Source organism: Rhinoraja longicauda, chromosome 11 (genome assembly GCF_053455715.1).
Source record: "Rhinoraja longicauda isolate Sanriku21f chromosome 11, sRhiLon1.1, whole genome shotgun sequence".
NCBI classification, from domain to species: domain Eukaryota; kingdom Metazoa; phylum Chordata; class Chondrichthyes; order Rajiformes; family Arhynchobatidae; genus Rhinoraja; species Rhinoraja longicauda.
The window spans coordinates 50,852,160-50,867,819 of record NC_135963.1 but is presented as its reverse complement, the minus strand read 5'-3'; the positions used below and the strand labels follow the sequence as shown (position 1 = coordinate 50,867,819).

The following is a 15,660-nucleotide window of genomic DNA, read 5'->3' as shown; positions in this document are numbered from 1 at the left end:
GCTGGTCGGTGAGGAAACTCGGTGGCCGAAGGGCCTGTTTCTGCGCTGTATCTCTAAACTAAACTAAACGTCACCCCTTCTCCACCCATGGCCACCATGGCCCAGTACTCATATACCTGGATCACCTGTCCAGATATTGGATGCGGCGTACCTTGCTCTGGCCATTCATGTTACATAAAACTGTGTTAACGGATGTTACATAAAACTGTGTTAAACCCCTGTCCCACTTAGGCGATATTTTAGGCGACTACAGGTGACTAGGCTGTCACCACACGGTGTCGCCTGTACGGTCGTGAGCCGTCTCCAAAGAGTCGTAGCGTCTTTCTGGTCGACGCTGGATTTTCAGAGTGTTGAAAATGTTTTGGCGACAGTGGGTTTGACGCCAATGAGCGTAGCCTGATGTCGCCCCTGATGTAGGTGCTGTCGTAGGTTGTCGCCGATGCTGACTTCGGTGAATTCCATTGGCGACCACCCACATCAACCAACATCAAAACCGGAGGTCAAAATGACATGAATTGTCTTCAGTTGTCGCCGACAAGGTCGTAGCTTGCCGCGGGTAGACGTAGGTTGACTTCGGTTGTTGCCTGTGTGGTCGTAGGTGCCGTCGTAGGTGGACGTCCTACTCGCGACGATTGGGTTGCCGGTAGCTTGCCGTAGCTTGACGTCGACTAGGTGGTAGGTTGTTGTAGCTTGTTGTAGACATTGTCGTAGGGGGGGTCCAGTGGCCGTTTTTTCAGCGACCTGCTACGACTATGACAGTCGCCGGCAGTCGCCTAAAAAATCGCCTAAGTGGGACAGGCCCTTTAGAAAAGTGAGTGCTATCTGAGTCATGTGCCTGCAATGTTGCTGCAAGCAACGTTTTCATGTCCCTGTACCTCACCCTACTTGTACACACAACAATAAATTAAGGGTTATAAAAGAAGGGTTTCGACCCGAAATCTCACCTACTCCTTCTCCTCCAGAGATGCTGCCTGCCCCGCTGAGTTACTCCAGCATTTTGTGTCTATCTTTGCAATGTAGCCCTGGTTTCCAGTGGGCTCTCCCCGGTCACTGGATCAATCCCTCACGCTGTCACGAGCCCGGGACAGCTGCCACTCCTCGCCTGTCCCACATCAGCTCTTTCACGATGATTCTGTGTCTTCATTTTTTTCTAATCGTGCTGCTTCTCCTGTGTACTTTTTGGAGATATTTTCTCCAGGTCTCACTCAGTCGGCTGCTGTGAGGGGGGGGGGGGGGATTTGCTGTGGATAGGGTGGGCTTTGGGGAAGCAGGGAGCGGGTGGATCCGAGCCTCAGTTGCCCAGGGTCGGGCGGGGAGAGACCGCCTCTCCCCCCCCCTCCCCTCCTCACCCCTCCCTCCCCTTCCCCTCCCCTTCCATCCCCACTCCATCCCATCCCCATCCTATCCCCACTCCCTCCCCTCCCCACCCCTTCCCCTCCCCACCCCTCCCATCCCCACTCCCTCCCCTCCCCACCCTCCCTCCCCTTCCCCCCTCCCTCCCCTTCCCCACCCCTCCCCTCCCTCCCCTTCCCCTCCCCACTCCATCCCATCTCCACTCCCTCCCCTCCCATCCCCACCCTCCCTCCCCCTCCCTCCCATTCCCCTCCCTCCCCTTCCCCTCTCTCCCCTCCCATCCCCACTCCCTCCCATCCCATCCCCTCCCATCCCCACCCTCCCTCCCGATCCCTCCCCTTCCCCTTCCCCTCCCCCTCCCATCCCCCCTCCCATCCCCACCCTCCCTCCCCCCTCCCTCCCCTCCCCCTCCCTCCCCACCCCACTCCCTCCCATCCCCACCCTCCCTCCCTCCCCTCCCCATCCCCTCCCCATCCCCTCTCCTCCCCACCCCTCCCATCCCCTCCCCTCCCCTCCCCCCAACCCTCCCCTACCCTCCCTCCCCCACTCCCCACCCCCTCCCATCTCCCCCCCTCCCCTCCCCTCCCTCCCCTCACCTCCCTCCCTCCCCTCCCATCCCCACTCTCTCCCCTCACCTCACCTCCCTCCCTCCCCTCCCCCTCCTTCCCCTCCCATCCCCACCCTCCCCTCCCATCCCTCCCTCCCCTCCCCACTCCCTCCCATCCCCACCTCTCCCCTTCCCCACCCTCCCCACCCCTCCCATCCCCACTCCCTCCACCTCCCTCCCCTTCCCAACCCCCTCCCCCTCTCTCCCCTCCCATCCCCACTCCCTCCCATCCCCACCCTCCCTCCCCTCCCCACCCCACTCACTCCCCTCCCATCCCCACCCTCCCTCCCCTCCCCTCCCCTCCCCTCCCCACCCCTCCCCACCCCTCCCCACCCCTCCCCTCCCATCCCCTTCCCTCCCCCCACCCTCCCCTACCCTCCCTCCCCCACTCCCCACCCTCTCCCATCTCCTCCCACCTCCCCCCCTCCCCTCCCTCCCCTCCCCTCCCTCCCTCCCCTCCCATCCCCACTCCCTCCCCTCACCTCCCTCCCCTCCCCTCCTTCCCTCCCATCCCCACCCCTCCCTCCCTTCCCATCCCCACCCCTCCCATCCCCTTCCCCCCCCCACCCTCCCCTCCCCTCCCATCTCCCCCACTCCCCACCCCCTCCCATCTCCCCCCTCCCCTCCCCTCCCTCCCTCCCCTCCCATCCCTACTCCCTCCCCTCACCTCCCTCCCCTCCCCACTCCTTCCCATCCCCTCCCCACCCTCCCCTCCCATCCCCACTCCCTCTCTTTGATTCTGTGTCTTCATTTGTTCTAATCGAGCTTCTTCTCCTGCGTACTTTTTGTAGCTTGTCGTAGGGGGGGGGGGTCCCCACTCCCTCCCCTCCCCTCCCCTTCCCCTCTCCTCCCTCCCATTTCCACCCCTCCCCCTTCCCCTCCCATCCCCTCCCTCCCATTTCCACCCCTCCCCTCCCCTCCCCCTTCCCCTCCCTCCCCTCCCCTCCCATTTCCACCCCTCCCCCTCCCCTTCCCTCCCTCCCATTTCATCCCCTCCCCTCCCTCCCCCGTCCCCTCCCGGCCGAGTAAAGGTCACCAGGCTGCGGCACCAAGCGGCGGCGGCAGTGCCCAGTGCCTAGTTCCCAGTGCCCAGTGCCTAGTTCCCAGTGCCCAGTGCCTAGTTCCCAGTGCCCAGTGCCTAGTTCCCAGTGCCCAGTGCCTAGTTCCCAGTGCCCAGTGCCTAGTTCCCAGTGCCCAGTGCCTAGTTCCCAGTGCCCAGTGCCTAGTTCCCAGTGCCCAGTGCCTAGTTCCCAGTGCCCAGTGCCTAGTTCCCAGTGCCCAGTGCCTAGTTCCCAGTGCCCAGTGTGGTTGGTGTCCGCGATGCTGGAGCACGGAGAGACTGGATGCAAGGAGCCAGGCGTCCTGGGCAGCCGGCGATGCAAGCTGATCATCGGCATGTTCTTCAGCCTGTTGGTCGCGGCTTACATCGGGCTGGTGGGATACTTCGCCTGTTACAAGAGCTTCCTCCAAGGTAAGAGTTTAGACGGGTCTGAGGGAGAGTCTCGACCCGAAGCCTCACCCCTTCCTTCTCTCCAGAGATGCTGCCTGTCCCGCTGAGTTACTCCAGCATGATGTACCCCAGCCTAAGAGTTCAGACGGGTGGTCCAGGGACCCCCCACACGTTGGGGAGAGCCTGATGTTGCTGATTGCCAGTATAAGAAAATAACTGCAGATGTTGGTACAAATCGAAGGTATTTATTCACAAAATGCTGGAGTAACTCAGCAGGTCAGGCAGCATCTCAGGAGAGAAGGAGGATGATTGCCAGGGTCAACACTGAGACCTCTCGCCCTATTATTTATGATCGTGTTTTCCTTCTCAGAGTCCCCTTTTCATTATCATTCCGTGCACCGACAAACATGCAGCATCCCCGGCGGCTGCACACGCTGTCTGTCAAGGCAGACACATGGTGGAAACAAGAGAAACTGCAAAATGCTGGTTTGCACAAAAAAACAATAACAACGCGCCGCAGTAACTCAGCGGCTCAGGGGGCGTCTGGAGAACATAGCTAGGTGACGTTTCGGGTAGGAACCCTTCTTCAGACGGCAGCTTGTTATTCAGACTGACTCGAACACCCAAATAAACACCCACATACCCACACAGGCTTCTTCTACACAATATCATGTGGACTTGCAGTATGACATTCATTGCACACTGCAGAACGCACACTTGTAAGTAGGTAGGTTGACATGCACAGAGAGTTATTTATATACATGCACTTATTAAAATATATTATGAAAAGTCATCAAACCATGGCCTTATTAAATAAATTTTATACATTAAGCAGTGAGTGGACAAGGTGAGTTTGCCTGGTGTGTTTGTTTTAATAGTATGAGCTAAGAACATATAAATGCTGGAAAGGACTAGGAGAAAAACCTAGATTGGTTTGCACCTAATTAAAATCTGCAGGCACCTACATTCATTCCAGTCTGAAGAAGGTTCCCGACCCAAAATGTCACCTATTCCTGCCTTTTCTCCAGGGATGCTGTCCGACCCGCTGAGTTACTCCAGCTTTTTGTGTCTATCTTCATTCCAGAGATGTGGCTGAAACATTTGTTAATCATCAAAAATAACTGACGGTTCACAAAATGCTGGAGTAACTCAGCAGGTCAGGCAGCATCTCAGGAGAGAAGGAATGGGTGACGTTTCAGGTCGAGACCCTTCTTCAGGGTCTGAAGAAGGGTCTCGACCCGAAACGTCACCCATTCCTTCTCTCCTGAGATGCTGCCTGACCTGCTGAGTTACTCCAGCATTTTGTGAACCTTCGATTTGTACCAGCATCTGCAGTTATTTTCTTATACTTAAAATTAACTGACAATCGCTGCCAGTTTTCTACCCACCTCCTGCGCTCGAATGTGCTGGGGCAAATTCTACGCACCATTAGGTGCCTTTGGATGGGTGGTAAAGTGTCGGCAGATGTTACCCCCACCTGTTTTGTAAAGGTTGTGGCAGAATTTGATTGTCTTTCGGAATCCTGCTGATTTTTATGCTCGCTCCCTTTAGACAAGGGACTACTACAAACAAACAGTGCAATGATCCCATGCTTGATATAAGCCTACACAACACAAGTCAAGAATGTCTTACCTGTAAAGTTAATATTACATTGCCTTCAGAAGGTTCCCTAACTTCCAACATGTCAATACCGACTTCACAGCCACACAGAATGGTACCAAATATAAATATGTACCAGCTACAGTTAAGTAGTAGGAAATGACCTAGAGTCTCTGAATAGATTGCATCAAAGTGTGGGGTGGGCAGATAAACTGGCCCAGTGTAACCTAAGTCAACTTTTGGTGTTCTGGATGATTGTACAAATAAGACTAAAAGCCATGTGAATAAGTAAAGGGTGAAACAGTAGCTCAGACTCCACTCCTGTAACAAAGGCACTAGGTTCAAATAGAGTCCATCACTGTGTTTTCAGTAACAAAAACGGAAAAAGCTAGAAATCCTCTATGATTCAGGCATAATATTAGTGAAAGCAAGCAACGAGCTAATTTTTTCAGTGATAACCCATCATTAGCCGACTAATGAATGGTTCTGCCTGAAACATTAACTTGCAATTTCCCTCCAAAAATGTTTTGTCTGGCTTCCGGCAAGTTTCCAGCAAAGTGGAACCACTAACCATTCTGGACCTTTTAAAGCTGCAAGTTGAAAGCTTGGGCAAAGATATCAAGGGATACAGTGCTGAGGTTCAGTTTGGCATGATCTTAACAGAATGGTAAAGCTTGTTTAATAGGTTGTTGTTATGTTCGCTCTGTATTTTGCAAAGTAGATTTCAGCAGTAGTCTTCTTCTTGCGTTTGAGGCAGCAGAAGTTATGTAACGCCCTCCAGGCACTGTAGCCAGTGCAATGTGCTGTTGTCAAGGGCCGTGAGGTCTACCCCTCCACCAGGGGGACGGAGGACAGTGCGGTCAAAAATGCCGTGCTGCGCTGTTTGCTGGTCTGCTCCACGCACGCAGGCTGCTGATGGACGCAACCCCCAACGATGCATGTTGGCGTTGAACCGGCCGACCCCTGTGTGGAGCCGGTTCAGAGCGACCCACTCTTTGCGGGGCGTGTCCGAGCCGGGTGGGGCTGTGGTGTTCGGTGCGACAGTGAATTGAGGAGGTGGCGATGTCTGTTCCCAGCTGGTTCTCCATGCTCCTAGTATATTGAAACCGTAGCCACAGATGGTCGCTGCATGACGGGAGAAAGGGCGACAAGATGACAGGCGTTGAGGTCCCAGTTGCTGTGAATCCTGGGCGAGGTGGTGCAAAGGATGTTTGGCGTCCGCTGGGGCCTTGCACACCAGCCTATGAGTGAAGAACTCTCTGCGAAGCTTGGCGGGTGCGATACCTGCGAGCACCAGCAGGAGATCCGTCGGAGTAGGGCGTAGGCAGCCGGTGATGATCCGCACGGTGTCGTTGAGGGTGGCGTCTAGCTTGCTGGTATGAGCGCTGCGGCACCATGCTGGGGTGGTAGTGAGGTGCCAGTGCCAGGTCTCGATTCTCCAGTGCACGAGTCAGGGAGGCCAGCTCATATTTATGCTTCATTCAGTTAGCCATAATTTGCTGCATATTTGATGCAAAGTTTCCTCCACCTATATGCACACATCCAAATTTTAGACTGAGATTTATTGCCGTATGATTTTTGTGCATATGTATATTTATTTGCAGGTCAGACACATCTATGGAATGTGAAACAGAGTTCACACTTATCGTCAAAGGAACACTAAGTATGCTTCTCTTTCCACAGATCCTGCCTGACCTGCTGAAGGTTGCCAGCCTTCTCAGTTCATATTTCAGATTTACAGCATCTGCAGTTCTTTGCACATTTACCTAAACTAGTTTTCTTCACAATGCATTGTAACACAACCAAAGATTCTGATTGTTCTGTCCACCACGCCAGCAAAGTTATATCTGAAGAAGGGTCTCGACCCGAAACGTCACCCATTCCTTCTCTCCCGCGATGCTGCCTGACCCGCTGAGTTACTCCAGCATCTTGTGTCTACCTTCGACTTAAACCAGCATCTGCAGTTTTTTCCCCGACACAGCAAAACTATACCTCTTAATTAAGTGCTACGTCTGCCTGCCACACCTACTGCAATCTACGCATATCCACAAATCAAGTTTTCACAAATAAAAGCAATAAAATTTCACAAACAGCTTCACAGGACGTGTGCTTGGTGAAATCAGCAAGTTCTCAAAGCTGTTTTCAAGGAAGAATGAGAGAGAGAAAGAGGGGGGAAGAGTTGGTAAGAAGATCAGGGAAATAAATCTACAATTTTTAGGGATTTGAAAGCAGCTGAAGGCACCATGGCTGCCACAAGTGGAGGGGAAAAAGGATCAAAGGGAATCCAGAAATTTATGAGTGGAGAGATCACAAAGGTTTGGCAGGGCAGAGGGGACAAGGAGGGTTGGGCTTATCAAAAGATTTGATAAAATCCCCACCTTTCTTGTAAAGGGTGGGAATATGAAAGGGCTATCACACACAAAGGTCTATTATTATCGGGACTCTAGATCTATAATCTACATTAATGACTTAAATAGAGAGATTAAATGTGTTGAAGCCACATACATGGCATTGTAACGACAGGTGTACAGATGCAGGGTCTGCACAGAGATGCAGACACATTAAACAAATGGATGAAAGTTTGACAATAGGACTACACCTGGAGAAAAGTGAATATATTTAGAAGGATGAGAGGGGATCTTATGGAAACGTATAAAATTATAAAAGGACTGGACATGCTAGATGCAGGAAAAATGTTCCCAAAGTATTGGGAGCCCAGAACCAGGGGCCACAGTCTAAGAATAAAGGGGAGGCCATTTAAAACTGCGATGAGAAAAAACTTTTTCACACAGAGGATTGGGAATTTGTGGAATTCTCTGCCGCAGAAGGCAGTGGAGGCCAAGTAACTCGATGAATTTTAAAGAGAGTTAGATAGAGCTCTCGGGGCTAGCGGAATCACGGGATATGGGGAGAAGGCAGGCACTGGTTACTGTTTGTGGATGATCAGCCATGATCATCCACAAATGGCGGTGCTGGCTCGAAGGGCCAAATGGCCTCCTCCTGCACCTATTTTCTATGTTTCCATAGAAACTTTGACGGGAAGAATAGAAAAGCAGAATATATAATCGGCAAGGTAAAGTTTTAGATCATAGAGAAGGCAAGGGGTATGATGAATAAGCAGGAAATTTGAGCAAAAAATAAAAACCGTATTGAGCAGTTTTGAAGACATTGAACATTTTTCAAATGACACCTCCCAACGTGTTCTTCGGTTCTTTCAATGTAGGCTACTGGTACTTAATAATCTTGACATTCTATGTATTAGGCAAATGTACTATTCAGAAGAATTGAATCTCAATCTGTGACTTTTAAAGGTACCTATAGAACAAAAGTTCAATACAATAAAAAGGATAATTTGATTACCTTTAACCACTTCAAGGTTTAGTTCAGGTCTGTACAAGGTAGGGAGTTGCTGATAGAAATCCTTGTAAGATTGTATTTGCTGCAGCTGAAAGTTTTCATGACTTCTGAAGAAAAGTACTGCATTTCAAAACTATCTGCTTAATGATATTTATCCATATCTCAATGTCACTTGACTGTACAAACACCCCTATCTGACCATATATAGAAAAGGGCCATTTATTCTGAGCATTAACTCTTTCTGGATTCATAGCCATTTAACCATATATTGTAGAATTAATCTACAGGCAGCATCTGTGGAGAGAAAGAATGGGTGACGTTTTGGGTCAAGACCCTTCTACATGAAGAAATTGTTTACAGGAGTCGCAATAAAAAATGATGCAGTTGAAATTTATGCAGCCAGCTCTTCATTCAGATAGCAATGATCAAACTCTGTGAATCATGACCTCTCCTTGTATCCCTCCTTTTATGTCTCATTCAGACAGCACGTCATGCAGTTCCATAATTGCCCTGTAATTATCATCATTACAGACACCATGTAGCTCAGAGTGTCTTCAACTAATGAATTCCTTTAAAGTACCAGAAATGTTAATGATACTGTTTATCAATTTACAGATTTGGGCAGAGCATTGTTGGTTCAGACACACCCTGTTGGAATTCAGTTGTTGCTGACAATAATCTGAATTCATCAAAATCATTAGTCTGGTCCTTACCCACCAAACTGCCCTCCTTAAATAAATATGAAAAGGGCTGGAAACACACAACAGGACGGCAGAATCGGTGGAAAAAGAGATGCTGCCTGACCCGCTGAGTTACTCCAGCATTTTGTGTCTACCTTCAGTGGTTTGATTAGATTAGTTTATCGTCATTTGCACGAGGGTGCAACTAAATTTCTTGTTCACACGAAGTTCTCAGAGTAAGCAGTACACATACAATAATGATAACTACAACAATAAATTCAACAACAAGTGCAAAACAGCAGAATGATGTGAGCAGGTTGAAGCGCAAAATCTGAGCTGTGCAAAGGAATATTAAAGTACAACAGTGGAATAACTAAATGTGGTACAGTTAAAAGTACATGGTTGACCCACTGAGAATGGGGTGTCAAAAAGGTAATTTGTTTAGGAGTTCAATAGAAATGGGGAAGCTATTATTAAGTCTGTATTTCTGAGCTTACGATACGACACAATACGTTACGGTAGAACTTTATTTATCCTAGGAGGGAAATTGATCTGCCAACAGTCATAAAAACACAAAATACATGAAACATGAAATTAAAGTGACGAGTGGAAAGGATTGGGAATGTGTAAAGATTGGGGAGGAGGGGGGGGGGTGGGGTGGAGGGGAGTCAGTCTCAGTCTACCCCATGACAGCAGGGGGAGGAGTTGTACAGTTTGATATGATGGATCTCCTGTGGACTTCTGTCCTGCATCTTGGTGGACCCAGCCTGTTGCTGAAGGTACTCCTCGGGCTGACCAGTGTGTTGTGGAGCTTTCAGGCTCCTGTATTGTTTTCCCAGAAGATCGAAGAGAGTATTTGGAATGGCCAGGATACAGGCATCCTTGATGACACATCCAGTCTTCCTGATGGAAAGCACCGTCAGGATGGACTGGATGAAAGGAAGTAACGATCCCATTGGAATCAGCCGTGTTCACCACTTTCCACAGGCTCACGTGGTTACGAGCAGGGCAATAGACAATAGACAATAGGTGCAGGAGGAGGCCATTCGGCCCTTCGAGCCAGCACCGCCATTCAATGTGATCATGGCTGATCATTCTCAATCAGTACCCCGTTCCTGCCTTCTCCCCATACCCCCTGACTCTGCTATCCTTAAGAGCTCTATCTAGCTCTCTCTTGAATGCATTCAGAGAATTGGCCTCCACTGCCTTCTGAGGCAGAGAATTCCACAGATTCACAACTCTCTGACTGAAAAAGCTTTTCCTCACCTCAGTTCTAAATGGCCTACCCCTTATTCTTAAACTGTGGCCCCTTGTTCTGGACTCCCCCAACATTGGGAACATGTTTCCTGCCTCTAACGTGTCCAACCCCTTAATAATCTTATACGTTTCGATAAGATCCCCTCTCATCCTTCTAAATTCCAGTGTCTACAAGCCTAGTCGCTTCAGTCTTTCAACATATTGCCATATCAGGCTGAAATGCATCACATCAGAATATTATTCAAAGCGTACATGTAAAAGTCCAAGCGGATTCTCATGGATATGCCGAGTTTGCTCAAAACCTTTTGTCAATTGCCTTCCACACAGATGGTGCTGACTGCTTCCAGCATGTTAATAATAATAATAATAATGCATTACATTTATATAGCGCTTTTCTAAACACTCAAAGACGCTTTACAGGGTTTACTAAAACATAGAAAAGAAAGTAAATAGATAAATAAGTAAACGAACAGAAAAGGAAAAAAGAAGGTGAGGTGACGGTCAGTGATTGAAGGCAGTGCTGAACAGGTGAGACTTCAGTGATGTTTTGAATGTGGTGAGTGAGGAGGAGTCTCTGACAGTTTGGGGTAGTGAGTTCCAGAGTGTGGGAGCAGCGATGGAGAAAGCCCTGTCCCCCCAGGATCTGAGTTTGGTCCGGATGGGGGGGGGGGGGGGGACAGGAGGTTAGCAGCAGCAGAGCGGAGGGTACGGGTTGGAGTGTGTCTGTGGAGGAGGTCAGTCAGGTAGGATGGGGCCAGGTTATGGAGGGCTTTGTAGGTCATGAGGAAGATTTTGTACTGGATTCTCTGGGGGATGGGGAGCCAGTGGAGCTTGTAAAGGACGGGGGTGATATGGTCACGGATCGGGGAGTGGGTGAGTAGACGGGCAGCGGAGTTCTGGATGTATTGGAGTTTATTGATGATTTTTGAGGGTGAACCATAGAGGAGGCTGTTGCAGTAGTCCAGACGGGAGGTGTGGATGAGGGTTTCTGCAGCTGTGGAGGAGAGGGATGGACGGAGACGGGCGATGTTTTTGAGGTGGAAGAAGGCTGTCTTGGTGATGTGTTTGATGTGTTTGTCGAAGGAGAGGGTTTGATCAAAGATGATTCCAAGATTCCGGATGTGAGGGGAGGTGGATACTGGGAAACCATCAATATTGAGGGTGAAGTTGTGGGTGGATTTGGTGAGCGTTTTTGGTCCAATGATGATGATTTCTGTTTTGATCTCAGATATCCAGGATCTGCGGGATATCCACTCAGTTCATTTACCCTATCCTAAAATAATCACTGCGTTCCTGGATGTATCGCCTTATTCTTAGGATGAAGTCCAAGGGTGGGTGATGATATATACGGCGGTTTCCCACTATTTCAGAGTCATTCTTTTCACATGCACCCCAACAGTGAGTGTAATCAGGATATTTAGCGATAGAAACCACTCCCACAAGGACCGATTCTTTGCAAACCCAGTGGGTGATCTCCATCATGGAACCACACTTGGTTCCTTTCCCTGTCTGCAGTCTTCAGATGCTGTGTTGAATTGCATCGACTAGGTAGCTGCCACAGATGTGATGGGTAGTACTCGAGTATTCTGAATCTAACCGGCACGTTGAATCACATCGAGGATTTTGCTAGTTTCAAGAGTCAAGTCAAGAATGTTTTATTGTCATAGGTCCCAGATAGAACAATGAAATACTTACTTGCTGCAGCACAACAGAATATGTAAACATAGTACACTGTGAATAATAATAATAATAATAATAAAAATAGTTTATTGTTCAGAGCTCAGTACTGCATTTATTTCCAAGTTTAGTTTTACGACTAGTGTTGACACTTGAATCCAGTGGCTATCCATTTTCTCTGACTAACTACATAAGAGAGAAACCCCTTTGTAACTGGTTGGTTGTAGCGTTGATGAATTCTGCATCTCATGTTGAGTGACTCTCAGATTGGATAGGACAGCTGAAGCTATTTGAAAAGGCCATTTTCCTCCTTTGCCTGTATCATAGTGCAACTAGCAGAAACATGGCCTGCCAGTGCCCAAGACACAGGTTCAGTTCTGACTTCAGGTCAGAGTCATATAACACGGAAACAGCTCTTTCGGCCCAACTCGTCATGCTGGCCAGGAACGCCCCATCTAAACTAGCCTCACTTACCTGTGCTTGGCCCACATCCCTCTAAATCTTTCCTATCCATGTCCCTGTCCAATGTCTTTTAGAGTCATAGAGTGATACAGTGTGGAAATAGGCCCTTCGGCCCAACTCGCCCACATCGGCCAACAATGTCCCAACTACACTAGTCCCACTTGCCTGCACTTGGTCCATAACCCTCCAAACCTGTAGCTCTACTGCTACGCCACTGTGCCACCTATTCCTTTTCCCCAGAGATGCAGTCTGATCCGCTGAGTTACTCCAGCTTTTTGTATCTATCTTTAACATAAAATTCATCTTTTTATTTGCCACTTCAGACAGGTGCGAGGAATCAGTGAATGGGCCTTTCAGCCCAGGTGGGGATCTGCTTGAATATTTGCTTCAAAGTGGAATTATTGAGAGGAAGGATGGCCTATTGGTTACATGGCACCATGGTGCAAACCGCAAGCACCAAATGGAAGAAGCCCTGAACAGTAAGTATTCAAAGCAACTGTCCTTTTTAACAAAAAATCTGCACTTTCTCTGCAGCTGTAATACAATATTCTGTTTACCTTCTCTTTTGCACTACCTGTTGTACTCCAGTACAGTATGGTCTGACTGGATAGTACACTGTATCTCAGTAGACGTGACAATATTAAACCAAGACAATAATTATACAATAGGGGCTGTTCACAAGAGCATAAATTATCAAACAAACAGGATGTATGGTCAAGAGATGAAGAGGACGTATAAGATTATTAAGGGGTTGGACACGTTAGAGGCAGGAAACATGTTCCCAATGTTGGGGGAGTCCAGAACAAGGGGCCACAGTTTAAGAATAAGGGGTAGGACATTTAGAACGGAGATGAGGAAAAACTTTTTCAATCAGAGAGTTGTGAATCTGTGGAATTCTCTGCTTCAGAAGGCAGTGGAGGCCAATTCTCTGAATGCTTTCAAGAGAGAGCTAGATAGAGCTCTTAAGGATAGCAGAGTCAGGGGGTATGGGGAGAAGGCAGGAACGGGGTACTGATTGACAATGATCAGCCATGATCACATTGAATGGTGGTGCTGGCTCGAAGGGCCGAATGGCCTACTGCACCTATTGTCTATTGTCTAAGACTGCGAAATGTATGAAAACATAGAAACATAGAAACATAGAAAATAGGTGCAGGAGTAGGCCATTCGGCCCTTCGAGCCAGCACCGCCATTCACTGTCTTCCACAATCAGTACCCCATTCCTGCCTTCTCCCCATATCTCTTGATTCCGCTATCTTTAAGAGCTCTATCTAACTCTCTCTTGAAAGCATCCAGAGAATCCATAATGAAAACTGCAAGGAGAGAAACCATTTGCTTCATTTTTTTCACACCTTCCACAGCCCAAGTGGCATCTTCGTTCTCATGGACACCAGGTCATTTGAGGGAATCCCTCCCCAATCAATCCTTCGATTGTTGATATTTCTAGTTTGCAATCCCGACTTGTTCTCTACAAGCGTCATCCCACATCCGATTTGTCCTTTGTAAGGAAAGATCATATTCCTGGAGAATTTTATTATTTTCAATGAAAGAGTGGTTCAGTTCAGATTTCAGAGATACTGCGTGGAAACAGGCCCTTTGGCCCACCTAGCCCACACCGACCATCAATCACCCATACACTAGTTCTAGACTATCCCACACAACAAGGGTAATTAACCTATAAAATACAGAGGTCAATTCACCCACAAACCTGCAACTCTCTGGGATGTGGGGGGAAATCCATGCAGTCATAGGGAGAACATGCAAACCCCACACAGACAGCACTCGAGATCAGGGCCATACCAGGTCTGTGGCACGGTGAGGCAGCAGCTCTACTGCTGTGCCACTGTGCCGCCCTACGGCTGGTAGAAAAACGTGATTATTATTGACCTTGATTGAATTCTTTAGATTTTCTCTGAAAAGGGTAGAGAGAATAACCTGAGAAAACAGGATTAGCATGAAGAGTAATAGAGATCAAAGAACAGCTCAAATGAACTGTAGAGAAACAAAACCAAATGGTACGTTCAATGCAAGATGTTCTGAGTGCAGCTGCAAAGATGGCTTCGTGCATTTGTACAGGGCCTTAGTGAGACCAGGCCTGGAGAAATGTATGTAGTATTGGTCTCCTTATCAATGGGACTGGCATACGAAGAAACATTGAATAAACTATGCCTTTAGTCGCCGGAATTTACAACTATGAGAGGTGAACATGTACAGAATTTACAACTATGAGAGGTGAACATGTACAGAATTTACAACTATGAGAGGTGAACATGTACAGAATTTACAACTATGAGAGGTGAATATGTACAGAATTTACAACTATGAGAGGTGAACATGTACAGAATTTACAACTATGAGAGGTGAACATGTACAGAATTTACAACTATGAGAGGTGAACATGTACAGAATTTACAACTATGAGAGGTGAACATGTACAGAATTTACAACTATGAGAGGTGAACATGTACAGAATTTACAACTATGAGAGGTGAACATGTACAGAATTTACAACTATGAGAGGTGAACATGTACAGAATTTACAACTATGAGAGGTGAACATGTACAGAATTTACAACTATGAGAGGTGAACATGTACAGAATTTACAACTATGAGAGGTGAACATGTACAGAATTTACAACTATGAGAGGTGAACATGTACAGAATTTACAACTATGAGAGGTGAACATGTACAATTAGGGACATCCCGTATTTTAAGCTAAATTGGTTTGCCCCGTACCGGACCGCCCTTGTCCCGTATTAGGCCCGGGGGGCGCTGTAGGCCCGGACGCTGTGGGCCCCAGCGTTGTAAGTCCCGGCAGTTTAGGCTCTGGCACTCTAGGTTTCCGACATTTTAGCTCCGGAGGCCTGGGTGCTGCCTAACAGAGGTTGCGTAGCAACCCACCTCCCGGCCCGGGGCGGCCGCCTTTGGTGGAGCGGGAGCACGTGGCCGCTGGCTGGCTGGCTGGGTGAGGTCACGTGGGGCACGGGGCGGTGACGTCATCTTGTCCCGTATTTGGGAGTGAGGAATTTGGCACCCCTATGTACAATTAGAAAATAGAACAGTACAGCACACCAGGCCCTTCGGCCCACAATGTCTGTGCCGAACATAATAACAAGACCATCACTTATCTAGTTGCACATCCCTGCATTCCCTGCATATCAATGCCTAACGGAAAGTCTTTAAAATCCCAGTAATGTATCTGCTTCAACCACCAGC

General features: G+C 48.5%; 1 protein-coding gene across 1 annotated transcript in view; it reads left to right on the top strand.

The window, feature by feature from the left end:
• The first annotated feature begins 3,280 nt into the window (after window positions 1-3,280).
• fam151a (family with sequence similarity 151 member A) overlaps window positions 3,281-15,660 on the top strand; it is a 32,104-nt gene continuing 19,724 nt past the window's right edge. The window contains exons 1-3 of the mRNA XM_078408033.1: window positions 3,281-3,431; window positions 3,684-3,686; window positions 12,766-12,921. Coding sequence (XP_078264159.1) covers window positions 3,281-3,431; window positions 3,684-3,686; window positions 12,766-12,921 — 310 coding nt within the window. The remainder of the gene's footprint in view (window positions 3,432-3,683; window positions 3,687-12,765; window positions 12,922-15,660) is intronic.